This window comes from Diabrotica virgifera, chromosome 1 (assembly GCF_917563875.1).
Source record: "Diabrotica virgifera virgifera chromosome 1, PGI_DIABVI_V3a".
Classification (NCBI taxonomy): Eukaryota; Metazoa; Arthropoda; class Insecta; order Coleoptera; family Chrysomelidae; genus Diabrotica; species Diabrotica virgifera.
Genome location: NC_065443.1, coordinates 314,748,854 through 314,772,748, shown reverse-complemented (window position 1 = coordinate 314,772,748; position 23,895 = coordinate 314,748,854). Strand labels below are relative to the sequence as shown.

Below are 23,895 nucleotides of genomic sequence, written 5' to 3'. Positions count from 1 at the left end.
GTAAATTATATTTTCGTGGTATACCTACTGTTTTGGCCTCATTAAATTTATTTCATTCGAAGTACCTGGCCTATTTTCTTACCCAGATATTGTACTAAATTTTTTGTTTTCTCTTTAATTACCTTTCGTTAGTACTAACTAGTCGTGGTAGTCAGTAAGTAAGAACAAATTGAATTGTTAAGTCGTTTCCTGTAGTTATCAAGTGTCGCCAAAAAACGCCGGTTTCAGTTATAGTAAAAAATAAATTAACCCTTTCTCCCTCCTTCCTTCACCTTACTAATAACTGAAGACTTCTCGACCTACCAGTTAAAATAAGGTAAGAATTTTTTTGTTATTATTTCCATACAGTCCGCTTTAAATTCGATTGCGTAATAGACCAGCATAGCCCAATCGCCACCCCATAAGTTTGGCCTTCTAGCCGGATCGTCTTGAATCAATTTCGTTGTTGCTTTGCCGGTTCAAGATCTGATCTATCGTATTTTCCGCATTGGATAAATTTATTTAAAATTATAATTGTAATCGGTATAGTATATTTGTCGTGTTAAAATCTAATTAAATCGTAGTGTACCCTTTTTTTGTCGTGTATCGAAAAACCTTGTTCTTCGGTCGACTATAGTTGGAACATTGAATTCGTGTTTTTGCTTCTGAACCCATCGCTTAGTGAAATCGATTTTGATTAAGTAAATATATTTGATTTGGATATTTTGCAAACCTAAAAATAATTTGTTTGGATTTAGTTTAATAAAATTTTAGTAATTGTTGAAAAAATATATACACCTAACTACTATTCTTGACATATTTTGGGTTTTGTTCCATTTTATTTCTTCATCATTGATAATTTTTTGAAAGAATTTCAATATTTATTATTAAACATGCCTAAAAGTCAAAACGAACTAAAATTGGAGCGATTATGCTCTAAACGTGAAACTATCTTTCGTAGGGCTCAATTATGTTACGATGCCGGGTCGGCCTTAGAAAAAGATCCAGAAAATGCCTCAAAAATGCGTAACTTTGCAGTTAGATATAGTACTTTCGAAAAAACTCTATCAGAATATGAGGAAATTGTTCAAGATATCGTTATATTAAAACAAGAGATGGAGCCAGATGCTGGCGTTGCATACCATACGCATTTAGATGCATTTTATGATCTCTACTCCAATATTGAATATTTAGCTTCATTATTAATAAATAAACCTGCTGTTTTGAGTAATAATCCCAATAGTACTAATAATTCTACTATTAAAATGCCCAAATTTGAATTAGTTAAGTTCGATGGTGAAGATATATCTCTGTGGCCTGTTTTCTATGAAAATTTCAAACAATTTGTTCATAACAAAATAGAATATCCCAAGTCCGATAAGCTACAGTATTTGTTGAGTTGTATTTCCGGGAAAGCCTTGAAAAGCTGTAGCTCAATAGAACCCATTCCTAATAATTATGACATTATTTGGAATATGCTTGTTGAAAGATATAATGATAAAAAATATTTGTTTAATCTCTATATGGATCGAATTGTTAATTTTCGCGGTTTGCAATCTAATAATCCATCATATTTGGAAATATTTTTGGAAAAGTTTGATACTAATGTTTCTGCACTAAAACGATTAAATCTCGATAATTTAGATGATCATATTTTAACTTATTTAGCTATGTTAAAATTACCACAAGATACCATAGATTCATTTGATTTAATAAGAAATAATAATGATTTACCCGCTTATGATGATTTATTGAAATTTTTACGCCAACGTAGTAAATCTCTTATTAAAAATGATAGATCAAGGAATTCCAAAAATAATTTTTCGTTTCAAAAACCGAACAAATCGTTTCATTTGCAAGAACAGAATACGTATTCCTCCATAGATTGTGTTGTTTGTAAAAAAGGCCCACATTTAATTAAAGACTGTAAGCACTTTTTAGGGCTACCATTTGAATCCAGATTTAAATTAGTGAAGGAAAATAATTTATGTTTAAATTGTTTTTCTTCAAAGCATCGAGTATCCAATTGTCCGTCAAAATTTTCTTGTGTTGTGTGCAAAGCTAGGCACCATTCCAAGTTGCATAAGCCAAATACTACTCGGCCTAATGAGAATGTTCCATTTCCCTCCACTAGTACTGAGCCTACCTCTGGTTCTTCTGATAATCCTTCTAGTTTACATGTCCGCCATTCTAAAAATATCCCAAATGAATCAGAATCGAGTTCTGTTAGTCTGTTTGGGACAATAATGGTTAAAGTTGTTGATAAATGGGGTAGTGCTCACAAGGTTAGATTTTTGTTAGATAGTGGTTCTTCTGCTAATTTTCTTACTTTTGATTGTTCCCGAAAATTAGGCCTAAGTTATTCGAAATTAAATTTGACAGTTTCTGGTATAGGAGGATCAACCACCCCGATAGTAGGTAAAACCAACATTGTTATCTTTTCCCATTTTGATAAAAAAATACAATATCCTATAGAAGTGTTGCTTATAGACACAATCTCTAATAAGTTGCCAGATCAACCAGTTGACAAAGACTGTATTAACAGTATAGAACACTTGAAATTAGCTGACCCGAATTTCTTTTTTCCTGGCAAGATAGATGGTATTTTAGGCTTATCTGTCTTTTCAAATATCATTGGTTGTAATAGAGTGTCATGCGAAGATTCTCTATCAGCTATTGAGACTAGTTTAGGTTATGTAGTCATGGGCTCAGCTGCACCAAATTTTGAAAAAATCCACACATATTTGTCTTTCGTCTGTAACCCTTTGTTGAATTTAGATTCCTTGGTCGAAAGAATGTATGAATTAGAGGATTTGCCCACTGTTACTAATAGTTCATCAGAAGATGAAATTTGTGAAAATTTATTTTTAGAAAATGTATGTAGAGATGCAGATGGTAGATACACAGTTTCATTGCCGTTCCAAAATGATCCTAATGTACTGGGTGATTCTTTTGTTCTTGCTAAAAATAGATTGTTGTCCTTAGAAAATCGCCTAGCACCAAACCCAGAACTTAGAAAACTTTACTGTGATATCTTTCAAGACTATTTAGACCAAAAGCACATGAGTTTAGTTCCCATTCAAACCATTGATTCGTTGTCGTATTATATTCCCCATCATTGTGTTTTTAAACGAGATAGCCCTTCCACTCCTTGTAGAATAGTCTTTGATGCCTCTATGAAAACTAGTAAAGGACCGTCATTAAATGAAATTCTTTAAAAAGGTCCAAAATTACAAAATAATCCTACCACAATATTGTTGAATTTTCGTCTTTTTCCAATCGCAATTGTCGCTGATTTGAAACAAATGTATAGGCAGGTTAAAGTGGTTGAATCTCATTGTTCGTTTCAAAGAGTTTTGTGGAGATTTGATACCAATGATCCTATTTCTATTTTCCAATTAAATACTTTAACTTTTGGGGTAAAATCCTCACCATATCTTAGTCTCAGGGTAATAAAACAATTATGTAATGACGAATCTAAAAGTTTTCCTGATGCTATCATCCCAATTTTAAGAGATATGTATGTAGACGATTTTATTAGCAGTTTTCCAAATGTTTCTGAAGCTATAGTTACACACACTCAGTTAGTGAATTTGTTTCAAAAAGGTGGTTTTAAATTAACCAAATGGATGTCGAACTCGAACGATCTACTATCGACAATCCCCGAACCCCTTCAATTGGTCAAAACCAAACAATTTGATAAGTCAGTCTCCAAAGTGTTAGGATTGCAATGGGAAGAAAAATGTGACAATTTTAGTTTTGGGTTAGAAATACCCTCATCGACCCGTTGTACAAAAAGAAACATGCTCTCACTTGTTGCTCGTATGTTTGATCCCTTGGGATTCCTATATCCTATAACCCTCTTGCTTAAAATTTGGATAAAGAAACTTTGGACTCTAAAGGTAGATTGGGATAGTACCGTACCAAAAGAAATCGAAATAGCATGGGAAAAGTTTCAAAATGAATTTCATGTCCTATACAAAATACAAATTCCACGCCATATAGCAGTTACACCTAATTCGTCGTTGTCTTTTGTAGGATTTTCAGACGCAAGTGCTGCTGGATACGCAGCCATTGTTTATTCCAGGGTTGTTAATTGTACAGGTCAAGTTAAAGTTACTTTACTGTACTCTCAATCTAAAGTATCTCCAATGTCTAAAATAACTCTTCCTCGATTAGAGCTTTGTGGAGCGCTTCTTCTCTCAAAGCTTCTTTCACATGCTATTGAAACTTATTCTCCTAGACATAATATTGATAAAATTTTTGCCTTAAGTGATTCCATGATTGTATTAAATTGGATAAAGTCCTCAGAGAAAAATCTCAAAATATTTGTTCAAAATAGAGTTGTTACAATTCATAAGATGGTTCCGTCAGAGTATTGGTTTTTTGTTCCTGGAAAGGAAAATGTTGTTGATTGCGCCTCTCGAGGTTTGTTTCCTTCTTCGTTAGTCAACCATTCCACATGGTTTACTGGTCCAAATTGGTTACTGTTGGAGCCAGAATATTGGCCTATTCAGTCTGTCAACGGACAGGAAATTATGATTTGTGATTCTGAATATAGATCACAAACCTTCTTTGGTAATGTCCCTCGTGTAATTTCTCCGCTGTATACTCTTATTGAATATTTTTCCAGTTGGTCGAAACTTTTAAATTCCACAGTATACGTATTGAGATTTCTTAGAAAATTGTCTTTAAATAAACGGATATCTCTATTTGATTTAAAAATTGCAGAAATTGAATTAATTCGAGCTGTCCAGCAAAAGCATTTTTCTGAAGAATATAAAGCCCTTTCTCAAAATCTCGTTGTAAAATCTTCCATACGTCGTTTGAATCCATTTATTGAAAATGGAATAATTAGAGTAGGTGGACGTTTGTCCAACTCCCAATGTAGTTTTGAACAAAAACATCCGATTTTGTTGCCCAAAGCCGATCCTTTAACCATTTTGTTAATAGATTATTTCCATAAATTGCATTTACATGCTGGAGCGTATTTGTTGCAAAATCTTCTGAGAACAAATTATTGGATACTATCTAGTCGTCAGGCCATCAGAAATAGAATTTGGAGATGTAATCGTTGTTTTCGTCTTAATCCTAAACCTACCTATCCTATGATGGCTGACTTACCCGCCGTAAGAGTCAATCAGGCAAAAGCCTTTTTACACACTGGTGTAGATTATACTGGTGCGTTTTCCATTACTATAGGAAAATATCGTGGCGTAAAAACTCAAAAGGCTTACGTATGTTTGTTTGTTTGTCTAAGTACGAAAGCCATACATCTTGAATTAGCCTCCTCGCTCTCTACAGATTGTTTCTTAGCCACTTTCAAAAGATTTTTATCTCGTCGTGGAAATTGTAAGGTTTTATATTCAGATAATGGCACAAATTTTGTGGGTGCCAAGAGAGTCCTCGATGAAATATATCAATTAACTACTTCAAAAACTTATAAAGATGCATTCCAACAGGAACTTAATAATACCAAAATTTCTTGGAAAATGAACGTACCTTATGGCAGTCACTTCGGTGGTATTTGGGAAAGCAATATAAAAAGTGTAAAACTTCATTTAAATAGAGTTGTGGGGAATCAAATCCTTACTTACGAAGAATTTTTAACTGTTCTGACACAAATCGAGTGTCTTTTGAATTCGCGTCCTCTTTGTGTTCAAAGTAACGACCCTGAAAATCCAGTCGCGCTGACTCCATCGCATTTTTTATGTACAGAACCTTTAGTGTCATTACCCTCGATGGATATTGATCTTGATAAAAATATGAGTACTTTGAAAAGATATAAATTATTAGATTGCATTGTTCAACATTATTGGAAAATATGGCATTCACAATATTTGTCTTCTATGCAGTCTCGTTTAAAATGGAACACTAACTCGAACCCTCCCAAAGAGGGAATGGTAGTTATAATAAAAAATGAAACTATCCCACCTTTACAGTGGCCTCTGGCAGTCATAGAGACTTTGTATCCTGGAAAAGATGGGATTGTTCGAATCGTAAAAGTGCGAACCAAGCACGGTAGTTACATGCGCCCAGTCGTTAAACTGTGTCCTCTACCCAGTCAATAAACTGGAGAGGATTTTTTTATTTTATTTGATAGTTAAAATTTTAGTTTAGGGTGATAGGTTCATGTGCAGACTTAGCATATTAAAATTAAATTAGTTTTCGTTGATTTTTCGTTTATTTTAAAAATAAACTCGGGGGGGCAGGATGTTTTGGCCTCATTAAATTTATTTCATTCGAAGTACCTGGCCTATTTTCTTGCCCAGATATTGTACTAAATTTTTTGTTTTCTCTTTAATTACCTTTCGTTAGTACTAACTAGTCGTGGTAGTCAGTAAGTAAGAACAAATTGAATTGTTAAGTCGTTTCCTGTAGTTATCAAGTGTCGCCAAAAAACGCCGGTTTCAGTTATAGTAAAAAATAAATTAACCCTTTCTCCCTCCTTCCTTCACCTTACTAATAACTGAAGACTTCTCGACCTACCAGTTAAAATAAGGTAAGAATTTTTTTGTTATTATTTCCATACAGTCCGCTTTAAATTCGATTGCGTAATAGACCAGCATAGCCCAATCGCCACCCCACCTACATTGTGTTATAAAATTTCCGTCAATAAATAAATAAAAAGCTAGTTAAGTAAATTCACTAGTTAAGTAACTTGTTACCTTTGACCTGAAGATGCTCTACAAATTTTAAAGAGCGAAACCGGTCGTCGGAAGTTATAATAAAGATTGAGAGTAAGTCTGACTTTTACTTCATTTTTTAATTTACTCTTTTTTATGTTATGATTCTTTATCCAAGAGGCGTGGGCGTTTTCTGCTCCGTAGTGTTTCTTCTCGTGGCCTCCACTCGATAATACGTTTTGTCCATCGGTTGTCTGACAGTATGGCGACGTCTCCTGCCCAATTCTCCTTTAGCGACGCAATTCTTTGAACATCGTCTTTTGTTTTTGTTCTACGACGTATTTTTTCGTTTGGGATTCGGTCTCTCAAGAAGACACCCAACATCTGGCGCTCCATAGCCCTCTGGGTTATGCGAATCTTGTTCACTATCTTTTTTGTGAGTGTTAATGTTTCGGCTCCATAAGTGAGTATGTACAGGCAACACACACTGGTCAAAGATTTTTCTTTTGAGGCATATGGGTAAGTCAGATTTAAATACATAGTTCAGTTTACCAAACGCTGCCCAGGCTAATCATATGCGACGTGGGAGCTCGCACGTCTGGTTGTCTCTTCCCAACGGAATTTCATTTTCCAAGTAATTATAAGATGCAGTCTGCTCAATATCCATTCCATTAACAATAATATTACGATTTAGCACCAGATTAGTCATTATTTTGTATGTCATCAACATCTTGTTCATGTTAATCTTTATTCCGACCTCTAACGAAGCATGATATAATTTGTTCAACATTACTATTGCATCATCCATACGATCGGCTATAGGACGGTGTCATCTGCGAATTTCAAGTGACACATTCGTTCAGATTTGCCTTCTTAAAAGTGTGTTCTAAAAAGGTTGTGAATGGCTTTGGTGAGATGGTGTCTCCTTGTCGTACTCCTCGTTGTATAATATACAATTTATTATTTAGAATTTATAGAATTTATTTTTTTAGTGTTCAGATAGTCTTACGCTAGCAGTTGCATTGTGGTAGATATATTTTATCATGTTAGTGTAGCGATGGTCTATTCGGCATTCTGTCAATGCTTTTAACATTTTCTGCTGGTTTATTGTACCGAATGCTTTCTCGTGTTGCACGAATATCACTGCCAATAGTTTATTGCATTCTGCAGACTTCTCTACCAGGCTTTTTGTTACTAGTAAGTGGTTGTTAGTGCTATATCCGGAACTAAATCCAGCTCGTTCTCTCGACCAATAACTTCTATCTAACTTAGCCTACAGTCTTTTTTGAAAATTTTTGTGAAAAGTTTATGTATGTGTGATAGCAAACTGATAGAACGGTAGTGCCTTAAGTACCCACCACAAAATCTATCAAGGAACTCTATCATATATGCTTTTTTAAGATCATTGTTTCATTGTTTATTTATTCCTGTATTATTCCATCAACTACTTTTGAAATTGATGATTTGTTTCATATATAACAGTGTAGTTATTAATAATAATAATAATTTATTCAACAATAATAGGTAAAAACTTTTTCGATATTTACATATAAAGTGAATAAATTAACCCGAAAGTCTCCGAGAGGTGTGGATACATCTGTTTCGATAAATAGGATATAAAATAATAAATAATAACAGACTAACCTAAATAACATATAGTATATTAAGTATGGAGAACGGTAAGGGTTTTATACCGATCGAAGACAATTGTTTGGAGGAGGAGAGGAACGACGACTCCAATTATTGTCTGAGATCGGTTACCCTTAACGTTCGACATGCTTATAATGTTTTTTTGCACGATTGATACCATTATAAATTATAAAATTAAACATTTTCGTCATATTGACTAGTTTCATTCATTTTATCAAGATAGATACTTTGGTTGTTAGGTAGTAACTAGGGTGCATAACAACAATGAAGAATTGAGTTTTTATTTAGTTGTCAATAATTTTAAGTACAATTTTGATTATTATAAATTAAAATATGAGCGAAAGTGAATTTGCAGAAATTGAACGGGCTTGGGAAGAAGGGTGTTCCGCAATTATTCCCGAAAAATATTGTGCAATACTAGTAATACTACTAATGTATGCGATTCTGCAGGAGTTTCTGTTAGAAGTGAAACCACAGCCCAAACAAGTGGGATTTCATTAAATAATTTAACAAATTGTACCATATGTTTCAATATTAATAAATAATTCGTTAGTTTTCTTTATTCTTTCAAAAAATAAATTAAAATTAAGAGATTTTTTAACTCGACGGTAAGTGAATTACTTACCGTCGAGTTGGAGTACTTACCGTCGAGTTAGATTAGTTACCGTCGAGTTGCTAGTAAATGCAATGAACTGTCAATACGGATTGACAGTTCATTGAGTAAATGTCACCTACTGACGTAAAATCTGTCACGGTAAACAGTCAAAAATGATCAATCGTGCAAAAAATAATATAAATAGCAACATAATACAATATAATACAATGCAGTAAATAGATTGGTACGTTTTTTAATTGTAAATACACAGTTATGTTTTAGTAAATATGATACGTAGAATAAATTTAATATAATGAAAACATGGTTTTCATGGTGTGATATTTTAAAGACACACAAAGAAAGTATAACTGTTTTAAGTCAAATATATTGCTCTCCTTATACAGGGTGTAACAAAAATACAGGTCATAAATTTAATCACATATTCTTGGACCAAAAATAGTTCGATTGAACCTAACTTACCTTAGTACAAATGTACACATAAAAAAAGTTACAGCCCTTTGAAGTTACAAAATGAAAATCGATTTTTTTCAATATATCGAAAACTATTAGAGATTTTTTATTGAAAATGGACATGTGGCTTTCTTATGGCAGTAGCATCTTAAGAAAAAATTATAGTGAAATTTGGACACCCCATAAAAATTTTATGGGGGTTTGGTTCCTTTAAACCCACCCAAACTTTTGTGTACGTTCCAATTAAATTATTATTATAGTACCATTAGTTAAAGACAATGTTTTTAAGACTTTTTTGCCTCTTAGTACTTTTTCGAAAAGTCAGTTTTTATCGAGATATTTGGAATATTTGTCAAATCCACCACATATTTGTATATGGTTAAGTACGATTATGGAGACTGTAATAATATGAAAATTTATTTATGATTTACATTTTTAGGTATATTTTGAACCATATTAAAAAAGAAGCCACATCTCGATAAAAGGTGCCTTCTCGAAAAAATACAAAGAGGCAAAAAAGTTTTAAAAACACTGTGTTTAATTAATGGTACCGCAGTAATATTATAATTGGAACGTACACAAACATTTGGGGGGTTTAAAAGAACAAAACCCCCATAAAATTTTTATGTAAACATATTAAAAAATAAGCCTCAACTCGATAAAAACTGCCTTATCGAAAAAATACTAAGAGGCAAAAAAGTTTTAAGAATATTGAATTTAACTAATAATACCACAATAATAATTTAATTGAGACGCACACAAAAGTTTGGGGGGGTTTAAGGGAACAAAACCCCCATAAAATTTTTATGGGGTGCATAAATTTCGCTATAATTTTTCTTTAAGATGTTCCTGCCACAAAAATGCCACATGTCAATTTTCAATAAAAAATCTCCAATAGTTTTCGATATATTCGAAAAAATCGATTTTCATTTTGTAACTTCAAAGGGCTGTAACTTTTTTTATGTGCATATTTGTACTAAGGTAAGTTAGGTTCATTCGAACTATTTTTGGTCCCATAATATGTGATTTAATTTATGACCTGTATTTTTGTTACACCCTGTATAATCTATCTGTAGAGTAGGTATATGGTTTAGACATAATAATTTTCAGAAATCTTCTTTGTATGATTTCTAGTGGGAGAATGTGTGTTTTCAGGGCGCTTCCCCCCCAAGCCAGTATACCATAACGGAGATGACTTTCTACTAGATTCTCTTTGCTATTATACTATAATAGTACCTACTCAACGTTTTATTTACTTTTAAGTAGGTTTTAGTAGTTTACCTATAGTAATTTCTTATATTTAAGAATAGTTGCTTGTTGCTTTATTATTTCTGATGAGTCTTGTTTTTAGGCACCCTATTGAGATACCCACGGCCGTCGCAAGATACAAATACGACTTCTACTCACCAGATGGTGCTATCAACGATATTTTTGTAAATTGTGTTCACTTTGCTGACATAGATGGTGGACATTTTTCTGCATTCGAGAAACCTGAAGTATTCGCTAACGACCTCTATGATGGCATCGAAAAAATCTTAAAATTGAAGAACTAATTTTGCAACAATGTATTTTGTTTTGTTTTTTTGTATATAAAGTATGTTTTGTTGCTTTTAAGTTTTATTACTAGTAAATTTTAAAAACAGGTATAGTAATAGTATAGTTAAATTTCATATATTAAATCAATAATCAATATAAAAGTAACGAGGCCAATGCTTCTGCTAATTAACCAGAAAAAGATAATAGAATGTCAACTCTATGTCCACAGTAGAAATAGTGAAGCACCACAATTACCTCGACATCGACATCCTAATAAATGAAGAACGGAACAACAACCAGAAGGTAGGGTCACGTATCGAAAAAGCTAGATTACCTTCAACAGGATCGAGGTCTTCTTCAACAGACACAACTTCTCTCGTGGTATACAAGTAAGAATGCTGTGCTGCTACGTTTTCTCTGTCTTTTTTTATGGTGTTGAATCTTGGACCTTGAACAAAAAAATTTCCTGTCGGATTTGCTGCTTCAGTTAATTCCTCCATCGTCTACACTACACAGTATTAATGCAGGAATAAAAGGGCTAGAGCGAGCGCCGATACTTTCATCATTTTTGGTTGGAGCCGTGGTTCCTCCATTGTTGCCTGCCTGGTTTATACAGGGTGAGGCAAATAAAGGGCCTATTAGAAATATCTCGAGAACTAAAGGCAACAGAATCATGAAAATTTGAAATAGTGGGTTTTGAAGAGTCATCTATTTAATGAAAATATTTTCATCTATTTGCTACTTCCGGTTATACCGAAAGTTGCTTATAACTTGGTTTTTTTAAATGGGACACCCTGTATATTTTTACATTTTTGGATTCTCTTCGACGTCTTCTTTCTTAAAATATGAGGTTTTGTAATGTTATACGGGATATTTTAAAAAATAATTACGATTTTGTATTAATTTCGTAGCAATATTCACACCCTGTAGAATTGTAGTAGTTTAACATATAAAACTCAACTTACGTTCAAATTATTTTTAATATAGTCTACTATTGTTAAGAATCATTAGTATAGCTAAATTTTTAATTTTAGTATACAGGGTTGGTCGAAATTTTAGTATTGTAATGAAATGATATTTTGTGGTACCTTTTTATTTCTTAAGCATTCCCTATACCTAATTGCTACCTGACTTGTACTTAATTGTTAATCGCACCAACAACCTTAACTACGTAGGTATTTTGATACCTAAACCATTATTGGTAATTTTAAGGATCAGTCTGGATTAATATGTATTTATTTCTGAAAAATTATTTGTGATTGAATATTTTTACGGCCAACCTAATAAACTTTTACGTATTTTTGTTGCAATTAATGTTTAGCTTGAATCACCAATAACTCACAAATTAAAACAATTAGGTATAGGAAATACCTATAAAATAAAAAAGTACCATGAAATATCATTTTATTACAATACTAAAATACAGGGTGTTCCATTTAAGAAAACTCAGAAAATATTCATTCCGAGTTTCGACCAACCCTGTATACTAATATTTCAAAATTAGCTATACATACTAATGATTATTAACAATAATAGACTATATTAAAAATCACTTGAACGTAAGCAGAGTTTTTAAATGTCAAACTGTTACAATTCTACAGGGTGTGAATGTTGCTACGAAATTAATAAAAAAACGTAAATATCTTTTAAAATACCCTGTATAGTATTACAAAACCTCATATTTTAAGAAAGAAGATATTGAGGAGAATCCAAAAATGTAAAAATATACATACAGGGTGGCCCTTAAAAAAAAGAATTTATAAGAACTTCCGGTATATTTTCATTTAATAGATCATGCTTCAAAACCCCTACACTCCAATTTTCACGATCCTGTTGCCTTCAGTTCTCGAGATATTTCTAATAGGCCAGTTATCTGCCTCACTCTATATATGTGCTCGTCTTTCTCTTTATTCCGTTTGTTTCTTATTTACAACATTTTTTGTCTCACTTTATATTTTTTTCTTGGACCGGAAAATCCCAATTCAAAAGGAAGTGATCGCCATGTAGTGTTCGAACTTTTTAATACAAAATAACAATTTCGCTGCAAAAGAAAATCAAGAGGCATCTAATATTTCAATTCGTTGAGAGAGCGTCATAAACACCCTTACCGGTTTCAAGATCCTTAGCTTTTTTCATAGAGTGTAATATGACTATCTCTGGACGAACTGAAATAAATACGACTCCTAGTATTGAATTACAACAAAATAACATGATATGTATGCTGTGGAGACATCTGCATAAAACAATTCAAATCTTTACTTTAATAAAATTAAAAATAATATTAAAAATAAAATTTTTATTGAAAAAAAGTGTCTGGTAAGGCTTTCGTGGTTTCTATTATTTACAAACCAACCGAATGCTGAAATCAAAGAAGGCCCGGTGAGATCTATGATTTGCATTTTACTTCCTACCTGTTCAGCGTGGCAAAATTCCAACGAAAATTTGGCCTCAAATACTCAATTAGAAGATTCATAGAAAATAATAATTCCGCTACAAAACAAAATCAAGAGACATTTTATATTTCAGTTGGTTCAGTTTCTTGATTTTGTTTTGCAGAGAAATTATTTCCTATTAGTCTTACTTCTAAGTATTCGGGACCAAGTTTTCATTGAGATTTTGCCACGCTGAACAGGCAGGAAGTTAGATGCAAATTACAGACCTCCCTGTAAATTCTTCTTCTTCTTCGTCTAGCCATTCACGTCCACATCTGAACATAAGCCCCTTCAAGTCTTCCTTTCCATTGTTTTTTGTTGTACGCTACTTGTAGCCAATTTTTCCCGGCAATTCGTTTCAGATCATCTGTTCATCTCATAGGAGGTCTGCCTCTGGGTCTTTTGTGTTCGTATGGTCTCCAGGTTAGAATTATTCTGTGCCATTTATTAAGATCACTCCTAGCTACATGTCCAGCGTATTCCCATTTTAATTTTAGTGATTTTTGTACCACATCGGTGACTTTGGTTTTCTGTCTTATCCATGTGTTTGTTTTTCTGTCCTTAAGTGATATGCCAAGCATTGCTCTTTCCATCGCGTGTTGAGTGACTCTGAGTATGTTCATATTCTTTTTTGTGATTGCCCCTGTAAATTATAGATCTGTAAATAGTACCTAGAGACCATAAAGCCATTACCAGAAGCTTGGTCTCAATAATAGCTATTTGTATTACAAGAGAGGAGAGTGCTACTTTTCCTCCCGAGAATGAAGTAATAATTCAAGGGAGGAAAAGGCACTTTACTCCCATGTTATACATATGATTTTTCCACCTTCCTCAAATTAATAACCAGTCATTTTTCATTTTTACTTAATAGTCTAAGAGCTAGTGAACCCTCCGACTAACGGTCGTCCTGTAAGGCTAGAAATTTGTCTAGTGATAATTCATAGCACACCAAGGCTAAAAACCATGACCTGGCAGGCATCAGCGGTGCACGTGTATCTACCAGGTGAATCGAAAAGTGCAAATTTAGGGGGTAAAATAAACTTTCTCCTGTAAGGTTTAAATTTAAGTATGTGTTTGAGTAAGTCATTTAGAAGAAATGTGTACAATGACAGACGATTCTAAAGAGCATAAGACCTTGCCAGGCGAGGGGAAAGATTAGGGGTATTTTCTAAAATTATTCTTTTTGCATCGAACAATTTTTTTTAGGTTTTTTAAATCATTCCACATAAAAAAGGTCTTTGGTGATTTTTCTCTTAAGTTAATAGTTTTTGTTATATAAGCGATTGAAAATTTTGAAAATTGCGAAATCGGACATTTTTAACCCTAAATCGGACATTTATCTAAAAATTTCAATGTTGCCAAGGTACGTAGATATTCTTTAAACATTGATGAAATCTCGAAGAGTTTTTTGCAATAAAATATCGAAAACCCCTTTGTTTTTTTAATTGCTAATCAAGAGGGCGCGACACTGTAGTATAAGTGAGGACGTTTGAGTTTGCATAAATTCATTATCTCGAGAATGGGAAAATTTCAAGAGAAATCCTCAGACAGGTCGATTTTTATTTTTGAATTAGAACTTTTTGGCATATATATAATTCTAGTGACGTCATCCATCTTGGCGTGATGACGTAATCGATGATTTTTTTAAATAAGAGTAGGGGTTGCGTGATAGCTCATTTGAAAGATTATTTAATTCTCTATTCAGTAATATAAACCTTAACATAATTATTTATACAGGGTGTACAAAAAAAATGTTTTCTTCTATTTGTCAAATTGAATCAAAGTTAGTTTAATAAAAAAAAATTTTTTGTACACCCTGTATAAATAATTATGTTAATGTTTATATTAGTGAATATATAATGAAATAATCTTTCAAATGAGCTATCACACAAACCCTACTCTCATTTAAAAAATCATCGATTACGTCATAACTCTCAGATGGATGACGCTACTAGTATTATATATATGCTAAAAAGTCCCAATTTAAAAATAAAAATCGACCTGTCTGAGGATTTCTTTTGAAATTTGCCCATTCTCGAGATAATGAATTTATGCCAACTCAAACGTCCTCACTTATACTACAGTGTCGCGCCAACTTGATTAGCAATTAAAAAACAAAGGGGTTTCCGATATCGTATTGCAAAAAACTCTTTGGAATTTCATCAATCAATGTTTAAAGAATATCTACCTACCTTGGCAACTTTGAAATTTTTAGATAAATGTCCGATTTAGGGTTAAAAATGGCCGATTTCGCAATTTTCAAAACTTTCAATCCCTCATATAACAAAAACTATTAACTTAAGAGAAAAATCACTAAAGACCTTTTCTGTTTGGAATGATTCAAAAAACTTAAAAAAAAATTTGTTCGATGCAAAAAAATAATTTTAGGAGAAACCCCTAATTTTTCCCCTCGCCTGGTAAGGTCTTATGCTCTTCAGAATCGCCTGTCATTGTACACATTTCTTCTAAATGACTTACTCAAACACATACTTAAATTTAAACCTTACAGGAGGAAGTTTATTTTACCCCCTAAATTTGCACTTTTCGATTCACCTGGTAGATACACGTGCACCGCTGATGCCTGCCAGGTCATGGTTTTTAGCCTTGGTGTGCTATGAATTATCACTAGAAAAATTTCTAGCCTTACAGGTCGACCGTTAGTCGGAGGGTTCACTAGCTCTTAGACTATAATTTGTTTATGTAACTAACCAACAAAATTTATTAAAACTATAACTAACAAGTAGGTACAATATATCAGTTAACTGTCAAATATAAGTCAAATTATTAACGTAAACATTATTAAATCAAAATAACAATTTACTGTTTTTTACCATTCTGCAAAATACAGGGTGTTTTATAAATAAACGTTAAAATGTATAGATACTTACATAATAGAAAATAGATATTGTACAGGGCGTCAATAAGTTATATTTCATGAATGAAATACCATGACGTCACTTTTACTTTTCCTCCTTAGGGAGGAAAAGTATTTTTCCTCCCTAGGGAGGAAAAGTAAAAGTGATTTCATTCATGAAATATAACTTATTGACGGCCCTGTACAATATCTATTTTCTATTACGTAAGTATCTATACATTTTAACGTTTATTTATAAAACACCCTGTATTTTGCAGAATGGTAAAAAAAGTAAATTGTTATTTTGATTTAACAATGTTTACATTAATAATTTGACTTATATTTGACAGTTGACAGTTATATTGTACCTACTTGTTAGTTTTAGTTCTAATAAATTTTGTTGGTTAGTTACATAAATAAATTAAGTAAAAATGAAAAAATGACTTGTTATTTGAGGAAGGTGGAAAAACCAAATGTATAACATGGGAGCAAAGTGCCTTTTCCTGCCTTGAATGATTCTTCATGAAACTTCATTCTCGGGAGGAAAAGAATCACTTTCCTCCCTTGTTATACAAATAGCTATATTTTTAGTATTATTTTTATTTGATTAAAATATAGCTTTGAGTTTGAATAAAACTTTATTGTAGTTATTGGCCTGCTTTACATTCTTACTGAAAGCAACTGTCTAATATAAAAGTCTATTATAAATTATTAATTAATTTAAGGGTTTGTTTCCCTTTTGCTTCACGGATACTGTTTCTATGTAGTTACCTATATTTTAAAACAGTAAACACTTTAGACTTCCCGATCTAAACTTTGCAGTCTTAAGCCTGTACCGCAGTGAAAAACTCGTCTACTTAATCTTAAAATTAATAATTAAGTAGTAAACGAAAATTTTGAGCCTGCAGGATTTACCTAAAGGGGTTCGCGAGGGTGCGGGGGCTTCCAGAAGAGATTTAACAAGGTAGTAATTAATTTCACCGCATGGGGATGCTGAAATATTTTCTTCTTGTAGGTAATAGCCGCCCCCTTTTGCCGACGGTGCCCTTATTATACGCGTCAGTAAGTCAATTTTAATACGCCGCTGGCTGTCGTCTGTCAAACAGACTTTGAGGATGTGCAGATGCGGACTTTACTCAACTAATGGAAAAAGATTAATGTCGTTAAATTATTTACAAACCAGCCAGTGCACATTAAACTGTATAAATGTCCTTAAATTTAATCATTTTATGACAACTCTTTTGGTTTCCAAGCGCATTATTTCAATTTATGCCAACATCGAATTGTCTGGAGTTTTTCTCGGACTCTTACAGCATGTTTTACTTGACAATTGTAATTTCTACCATATTGGTGTTGGTTGACATAAGAGAAACAGTATCAATTCTAAAGATGAAGTAGTTTTCAATCCTAATAGCAATATTAATACTTTTTAAAAATATTAAAATATTACTAAAAGATTTTTAAATTGAAAACTTAGTGGTCCATTTCCTTGGTAACACCTCCATAGCTTCTAAAATTTGCAAGCCAGATGGATTCTGAAGCGAAGAAGACAAGAGGGAATTCAAAAACTTTCAATTCACGACACCGTCTGTTCAGCTGGTAAATTCCAAAAAAAAATGGACCTAGTTACTCAAAGAAGGAACGACCAATATAAAAATAAAATTAAAATTTCATTTTTATTCAGTTGCAATGCGAAGGCAAAACAATCTTATTTTTCACTTAGAATAGGGAGCGCAGTCCAGCACTCTGAATTGACGATTTTCGACTCTTGTTGGAGTCTCATCGGAGAGAACGTAGGCCTGCTATTCCATACTCTAAGTCACCAACACCGAGAGATTATTCCCAACACCGCACAAACTCTCGTTGTTGGTCACTTAGAGTATGGAGTAGCAAGTCTACGTTCTCTCCGATTAGACTCCATCAAGAGTCGAAAATCGTCGATTCATAGTGCTGGACTGCGCTCTGTATTCTAAGTGAAAAATAAGATTGTTTTGCCTTCGCATTGCAACTGAATAAAAATGGAATTTTTATTTTATTTTTAGATTGATCGTTACTTCTTTGAGTAACTAGGTCCATTTTCTGTTGGAATTTACCAGCTGAACAGACGGGGTCGTAAATTGTAAGTTTTTTGAATTCCCTCTTCTCTTCTTCGCTTCAGCATTCATCTGGCTTGCAAACTTTAGAAGCCATGGAGGTGTTACCAAGGAAATGGACCAATAAGTTTTCAATTTAAAAATATTTTAGTAATATTTTAATATTTTTAAATATTAAAAAGACTAAGTTTTCACTCTAATGGCATATAAAACAACATAATGCTATTCTACACCCCACGAGAATGAAAACAATGGGAACCTTCTCTGGTTACACCTCCGAGGCTTCTACAATTTACAAGCCATACGGATGCTGAGGCTAAGGAAGATGAGGGAATTCTACAATTTACAATTCACGTCCCATCTGCTCAGCGCGGTAAAGTTCCAACGAGAATGGTTCCCTTCATACTCCACACAGAGTAAATGTAAATCAAAAATGAATAACCATTTTTAATTTCGTTGCAAAACGAAAACACAGCCGAACCATATTCTAGTCCAATCAGAGAGTGCTGCAAGCACCCCTATTGGTTTCGAAACTCATTAGTCTCTCATCAGGAGGCACATATGCTGCTCTCCCTGATCCAACCAAAACAAACCCCAGCGTGCAGTCCCGGATTGCAACGAACGAAATGGCATAGATGCCCTAGCTGCAACTACTAGCAAAAAGACTAAGTTTTCACTCTAATGGCATATAAAACAACATAATTAAATATTATTAATATTGCTATTAGGATTGAAAACTACTTCATCTTTCAATTGCCAGATGACGCTAGTCACCTAGTCCATTCACGTCAGTTGCGGTGTGGGGGATGAACTCTCGGTGTTGGTCAATTGGAGTATGGAGTAGCAGGCCTACGTTCTCTCCGATGAGACTCCAACAAGAGTCGAAAATCGTCGTCTCAGAGGACTGGACTGCGCTCCGTATTCTAAGTGAAAAATAAGATTGTCTTGCCTTCGCATTGCAACTGAATAAAAATGGAATTTTTATTTTATTTTTAGTATCAATTCTATTTACGTTCTAACTTTGCTTAAAATTATACGTACATATTAGAATACCTATATAGAAAATTTGAGGAGGAAATATATTATTCCAATGTTCGTTTTAAAAATGGTCTGGAAATAAGTGAAGCAGTTTTTGTGAAAAGTAGTTTAGTTAGATATCGTCTAGCTAATATCATTTAGCCAATCGCGTTCACTTGTGGGCATAGGCCGCCCTCAATTTCTTGCAATGTTATCTACACTGGGCCGCTTGTAGCCAGTTCCTCACTACTCTTTTCCCGTCGTCAGTCCATCTAGTAGGTGATAGTCCTCAACTCCTTATATAGTATGGTAGTTGGGGTAGTTACCCCCGATGATGGGGTTTATTAAGTTGAACGCTATTTACCAGACATGTTTATTTGCCAACACTAAATATGCCAGTAACGAGTTGATGGACAAAGTCTATATTCCCTTGGCATATCCGCTAAATAATGAATTAGGGATAATTAATAAAGACCGGATTATATGTTCCTGTTTTGACTGAAATATGTGCATATATATGTCTGAAATATAAGTAAAATATGTTGAAAATATTCCCTAAAAGTTTAAAAAATGTTCCAAATATGTGAAATATGTGAAAAACATTTTAAAGTAAAAATATGCATTAAAAAATGTATAAAAGTTTATTAAGTAACGGTAAGTACATATAGTGGTCGGTCTTGACGGTCCAGTTAGCTGGGGCTCAGTCGATCGACAAGTTTAGTGGATTTGCGATTTGCGGTCGCTGGTTCGAGCCTCAGCTAGGTCATGAAATTTATAAAAGGCCAACGCCGTAGTATAAAACTCAATAGAGTCTACGGCTTGGTCTGGAATAAACTGGCGTCTGATCGGCCTATGGAGGAGCGGTACGGGAAGGGATAAGGGCTTCCGGCTTGGTGATACTCCTCCATAGATCCCTACCGAAGGGCGTTGACGCCTAAGAACGGTGTATACAAAAAAAAAAGTACATATAGTGACAAAATTAACCTAAATATACCAATGTATACCTATCTAGTACCTACTACTATTACTTACGTTTCTACATTTTATTCCTTCTTATAAAAACAATTCACAATCAAATGTTTTTCAATATTTTCAATAGTAAAATTATGTCGCCTATCCGTTAGTAGTAATTTGTATGTTGACAATCTTTGTTCAACATCTACTGATGTGATTAGTGCAAATTTTATAACATTAACAATCTCAGCATTTAAATTGGTATTAACATCAAAATCGCCACAAATAATTTGGTTTGCTTCCTGTAATAATAATTTTAAATCACTATTTTTCTGTAAAGTTTCAATACATTTTTTATTTATTGATTGTCCAATTTTTCCAGAAACTTCTTCAGCATTTTCCTTAAATTTCTGAATTAAATTAAGAGACTCTTGTAGTGGAAACGATTCAGTTTCAAGATTGAGGATGGTTTTATAAACAAATTCATAATTCGATTTAATAAAACAAAGCTCATTGTGCAGTGATCTGTTTTCTAAATTGATTTGCATGTTGAAATCGCACCAATATTTGTTTCTTCAAAACATAAAATTAGTTCTTTTATAGGGAGAAAATGTTCCGCATAAAAACAGGCAGCTTTTAAATATTTTCCCCAACTTGTGATTATAGGCTCCGGTTGCAAAGGAGTATTTGGTAATTTTTCTTTATATATCTGAATCCTTAAAGGCGATTTTAAAAATATTTTCTTCACGTTGCTAATTAAATTATTAAATGTAGGAAATGAATTTCGAATTTCTTCCGCCACTCTGTTTAAACCCTGCGCCAAACACGTCACATGAATTAAATTGGGATATAAAACTTTTAAACTAAAAGGGAGGTTCCCTAGGTTGGCTGTATACCATATAGTTAAAAAACTCTAACAAGAAGTAAAACCACTTCTATGTAAATTGGTATATTTATTAAAACTTAAAAATCCCAATGGATTGAATAAAAATGTCTCCAATTCAGAACGTTTTCAGACCTATCGGTCCATCATCAGTGAATCTACAATAAAATAAGTAATCCCACTATTAGAATTGAAAGATGGTTGAAATTTTTAAAAGCTAAAAATGTGGTTAGATTACTTACGTGCATACTTGCTAAATAGCCCCAGAACCAAACAATGGTTGAATTTAAAATTCAATTTACATTATTTAAAAATAATATTAAACAGGCTAAACGCCGATGTTACAGGATATTGCCTATGGGAACATGGTGAAACCCTACCAAAACCTCAATCAACCATCTTAGGCCAACTTTGACTATAAAGTGACACTAATGTCTAAGGAACTGTTTGAAGTGACATTGACAGTAGAGAAAAAGGTAGTCGATTTTCAATGATAATTAACCAAAAGGTCATGACCCACAACAAATGATAAAGATTTTAATATCTGAAAATGTCTAACATTTTAAATCTATTGGTTATTGAAAAGAAATTGTGATATACAAAATTAATTTAGAATATAAGATTATTTATATTGACTGTATACCATAACATTAGATTGATCAAATTGATAGAAAGAAAGTAAGCTGCTGTCAATAAAGATAAAAAGATAAAAATAGATGAAGGTGAGAAAAGAGAAAAATCAATATTAGTTGGAAAGTTATTGTACAAAATGAATAAATTGGTAGGCAATTTAATCTAGTCTATATTGTATTGGTGGTTGTATATGTAAAAGGAAAATATTGTTATTTAAAAATGCAAGTTTTTGTAAATAATGGATTTGAGTTAGGATACAGTCAAATAATTAAAAGTGTGTAATATGTGAATGAAAAAGAATTGTAATTATTATGAGATGGTTTATTTTTTAATTTTATTTCAAAAGTTTTGAGAGAATTCTTGTGACAAAGTGTTGGTATGGGAAATTAGAGATAAAGTAATGTATGATTATAGCTGTTAAGTCCAGTTGATACAAAAATGAAATTAAAATGAAAATAATATTGAAAGTGTACTGAATAAAATAAAACCAAAGTAAGAAAAAGAATATAGATATAATTAAATTGTAATGATAATGGATCTGAATGTGAGAACTGAAATCAAGTGAATGGATGTTAGTTGGAGAGGTAAAAGTTTTCTTGGAAAAGGTCAAAGACAAAAAGCAGAGGGCTGTGGTGTAAGGTATAAAGACAAGAATTTTAAGGGAAAGAGAGGGATAAAGAAAAGATGAGGTGTGGAATTAAACAGACCGAAGTAATGAAATGAAAAAGAAGTAAAAAGATAGTAGGGTGAATTAATGAGGTGATGGTTAATAGGGTTCAATAGTTAATAATGTTATTCGGGTAAAGGAGTTTGGAAGCAGTGAAGGAAAGAGGAAATTTTGAAAAAGAAGAGAGAGTAAGTTGAAAGAGAAAGAATAGGATAAAAAGAGGAAGTTGAAAAAATAGGAATTATGAGAATAATTGGCGGTGAATGGGGACAAAGTTGCGGTTAAGGGATGTTTGTCTATTGACACAGTTGGGACTCTTCTTCATGTCCTTGCTAATCTCCAAATCTTCGTATAAGTCTAAACGGAGTGTATTGTTTTGTTGAATATTGTGTATCAACTGGACACCTTCAGGAATCTTAAGTTCATGTTTATTGACTTTTAAATGGTGTGAAAAGGCAGAAGTGGTATCTCTCTTGCTGTGTTCAGCAGATCGGGTAGAAAGGGATCTGTAAGTTCTGCCGATGTAGGTGGCATCACAATCTGAACAAGAGAGTCTGTATACCCCACTCCGGTTCATATAATGGATAGGATCTTTGGTATTAGTTAAACTTTTGCTGAGAGTGTTATTAACTTTGAAAGATATTTTTATGTTGTCACAAGAATTTGAAATGATATGTTTGACTCTTTCAGATAATTTGGAGTTATTGAATGGTAAGGAGGCATAGATGGGAGTAGTTGTGGATGATGTAGAGAAAGCGGATTGTTGTAGTAATTTGAGTTCTCTTTTTTGTTGAAGTTTAGTGATAATGTCTGGGTCATAACCATTGTTGACTGCAATCTGTTTGATAATATTCAACTCTTTGTTGAATTCAGTTACGGATAAAGGAATAGAGTTTAATCTATGTATAAAACTGCGAAAAGCAGAGAGTTTATATGATAAAGGGTGATTAGAAGTAGAATGGATAACATGATCTGTCTGTGTTGGTTTACGGTAGATACCAAAGTTGAAGTGGTCATGTAGTCTGGTAATAGATAAATCCAGAAAGTTAATGGAGTTAGAAGATTCTAGTTCCATGGTAAAGGTGATATTAGGATGGATTTGATTTATTTTGTGAAGTAAGTTGTGAGCTGAATCAGAGTTACCAGAAATGAGGACTAAAATGTCATCAACATAACGGAACCAGTGTAACCAACTATATCATAAAAAATCCAGAGATCTTACACTGGTTCCGTTATGTTGATGACATTTTAGTCCTCATTTCTGGTAACTCTGATTCAGCTCACAACTTACTTCACAAAATAAATCAAATCCATCCTAATATCACCTTTACCATGGAACTAGAATCTTCTAACTCCATTAACTTTCTGGATTTATCTATTACCAGACTACATGACCACTTCAACTTTGGTATCTACCGTAAACCAACACAGACAGATCATGTTATCCATTCTACTTCTAATCACCCTTTATCATATAAACTCTCTGCTTTTCGCAGTTTTATACA

The 23,895-nt window shown here is 33.0% G+C and overlaps 2 protein-coding genes across 2 annotated transcripts in view; one reads left to right on the top strand and one right to left on the bottom strand.

Annotated features, from left to right (window-relative positions):
• LOC126886384 (juvenile hormone epoxide hydrolase 1-like) overlaps positions 1-10,930 on the top strand; it is a 41,670-nt gene extending 30,740 nt beyond the window's left edge. Inside the window, exon 5 of the mRNA XM_050653290.1 lies at positions 10,673-10,930. Coding sequence (XP_050509247.1) covers positions 10,673-10,874 — 202 coding nt within the window. The 3' untranslated portion in view covers positions 10,875-10,930. The remainder of the gene's footprint in view (positions 1-10,672) is intronic.
• Positions 10,931-21,066: 10,136 nt separating this feature from the next.
• Positions 21,067-23,503, bottom strand: LOC126886377 (uncharacterized). Its single transcript, XM_050653286.1, has 2 exons — positions 21,333-23,503; positions 21,067-21,248 (listed from the first exon to the last, which is right to left on the bottom strand). The coding sequence occupies exon 1, from the start codon at positions 23,463-23,465 to the stop codon at positions 22,632-22,634; it is 834 nt and encodes a 277-aa protein (XP_050509243.1). The 5' UTR covers positions 23,466-23,503; the 3' UTR covers positions 21,067-21,248; positions 21,333-22,631.
• Between the last annotated feature and the right edge of the window lie 392 nt (positions 23,504-23,895).

Excerpts from the sequence above, each read along its gene's own strand:
- LOC126886377 (XM_050653286.1), bottom strand. The coding sequence starts at position 23,465 with ATGGAACTAGAATCTTCTAACTCCATTAACTTTCTGGATTTATCTATT.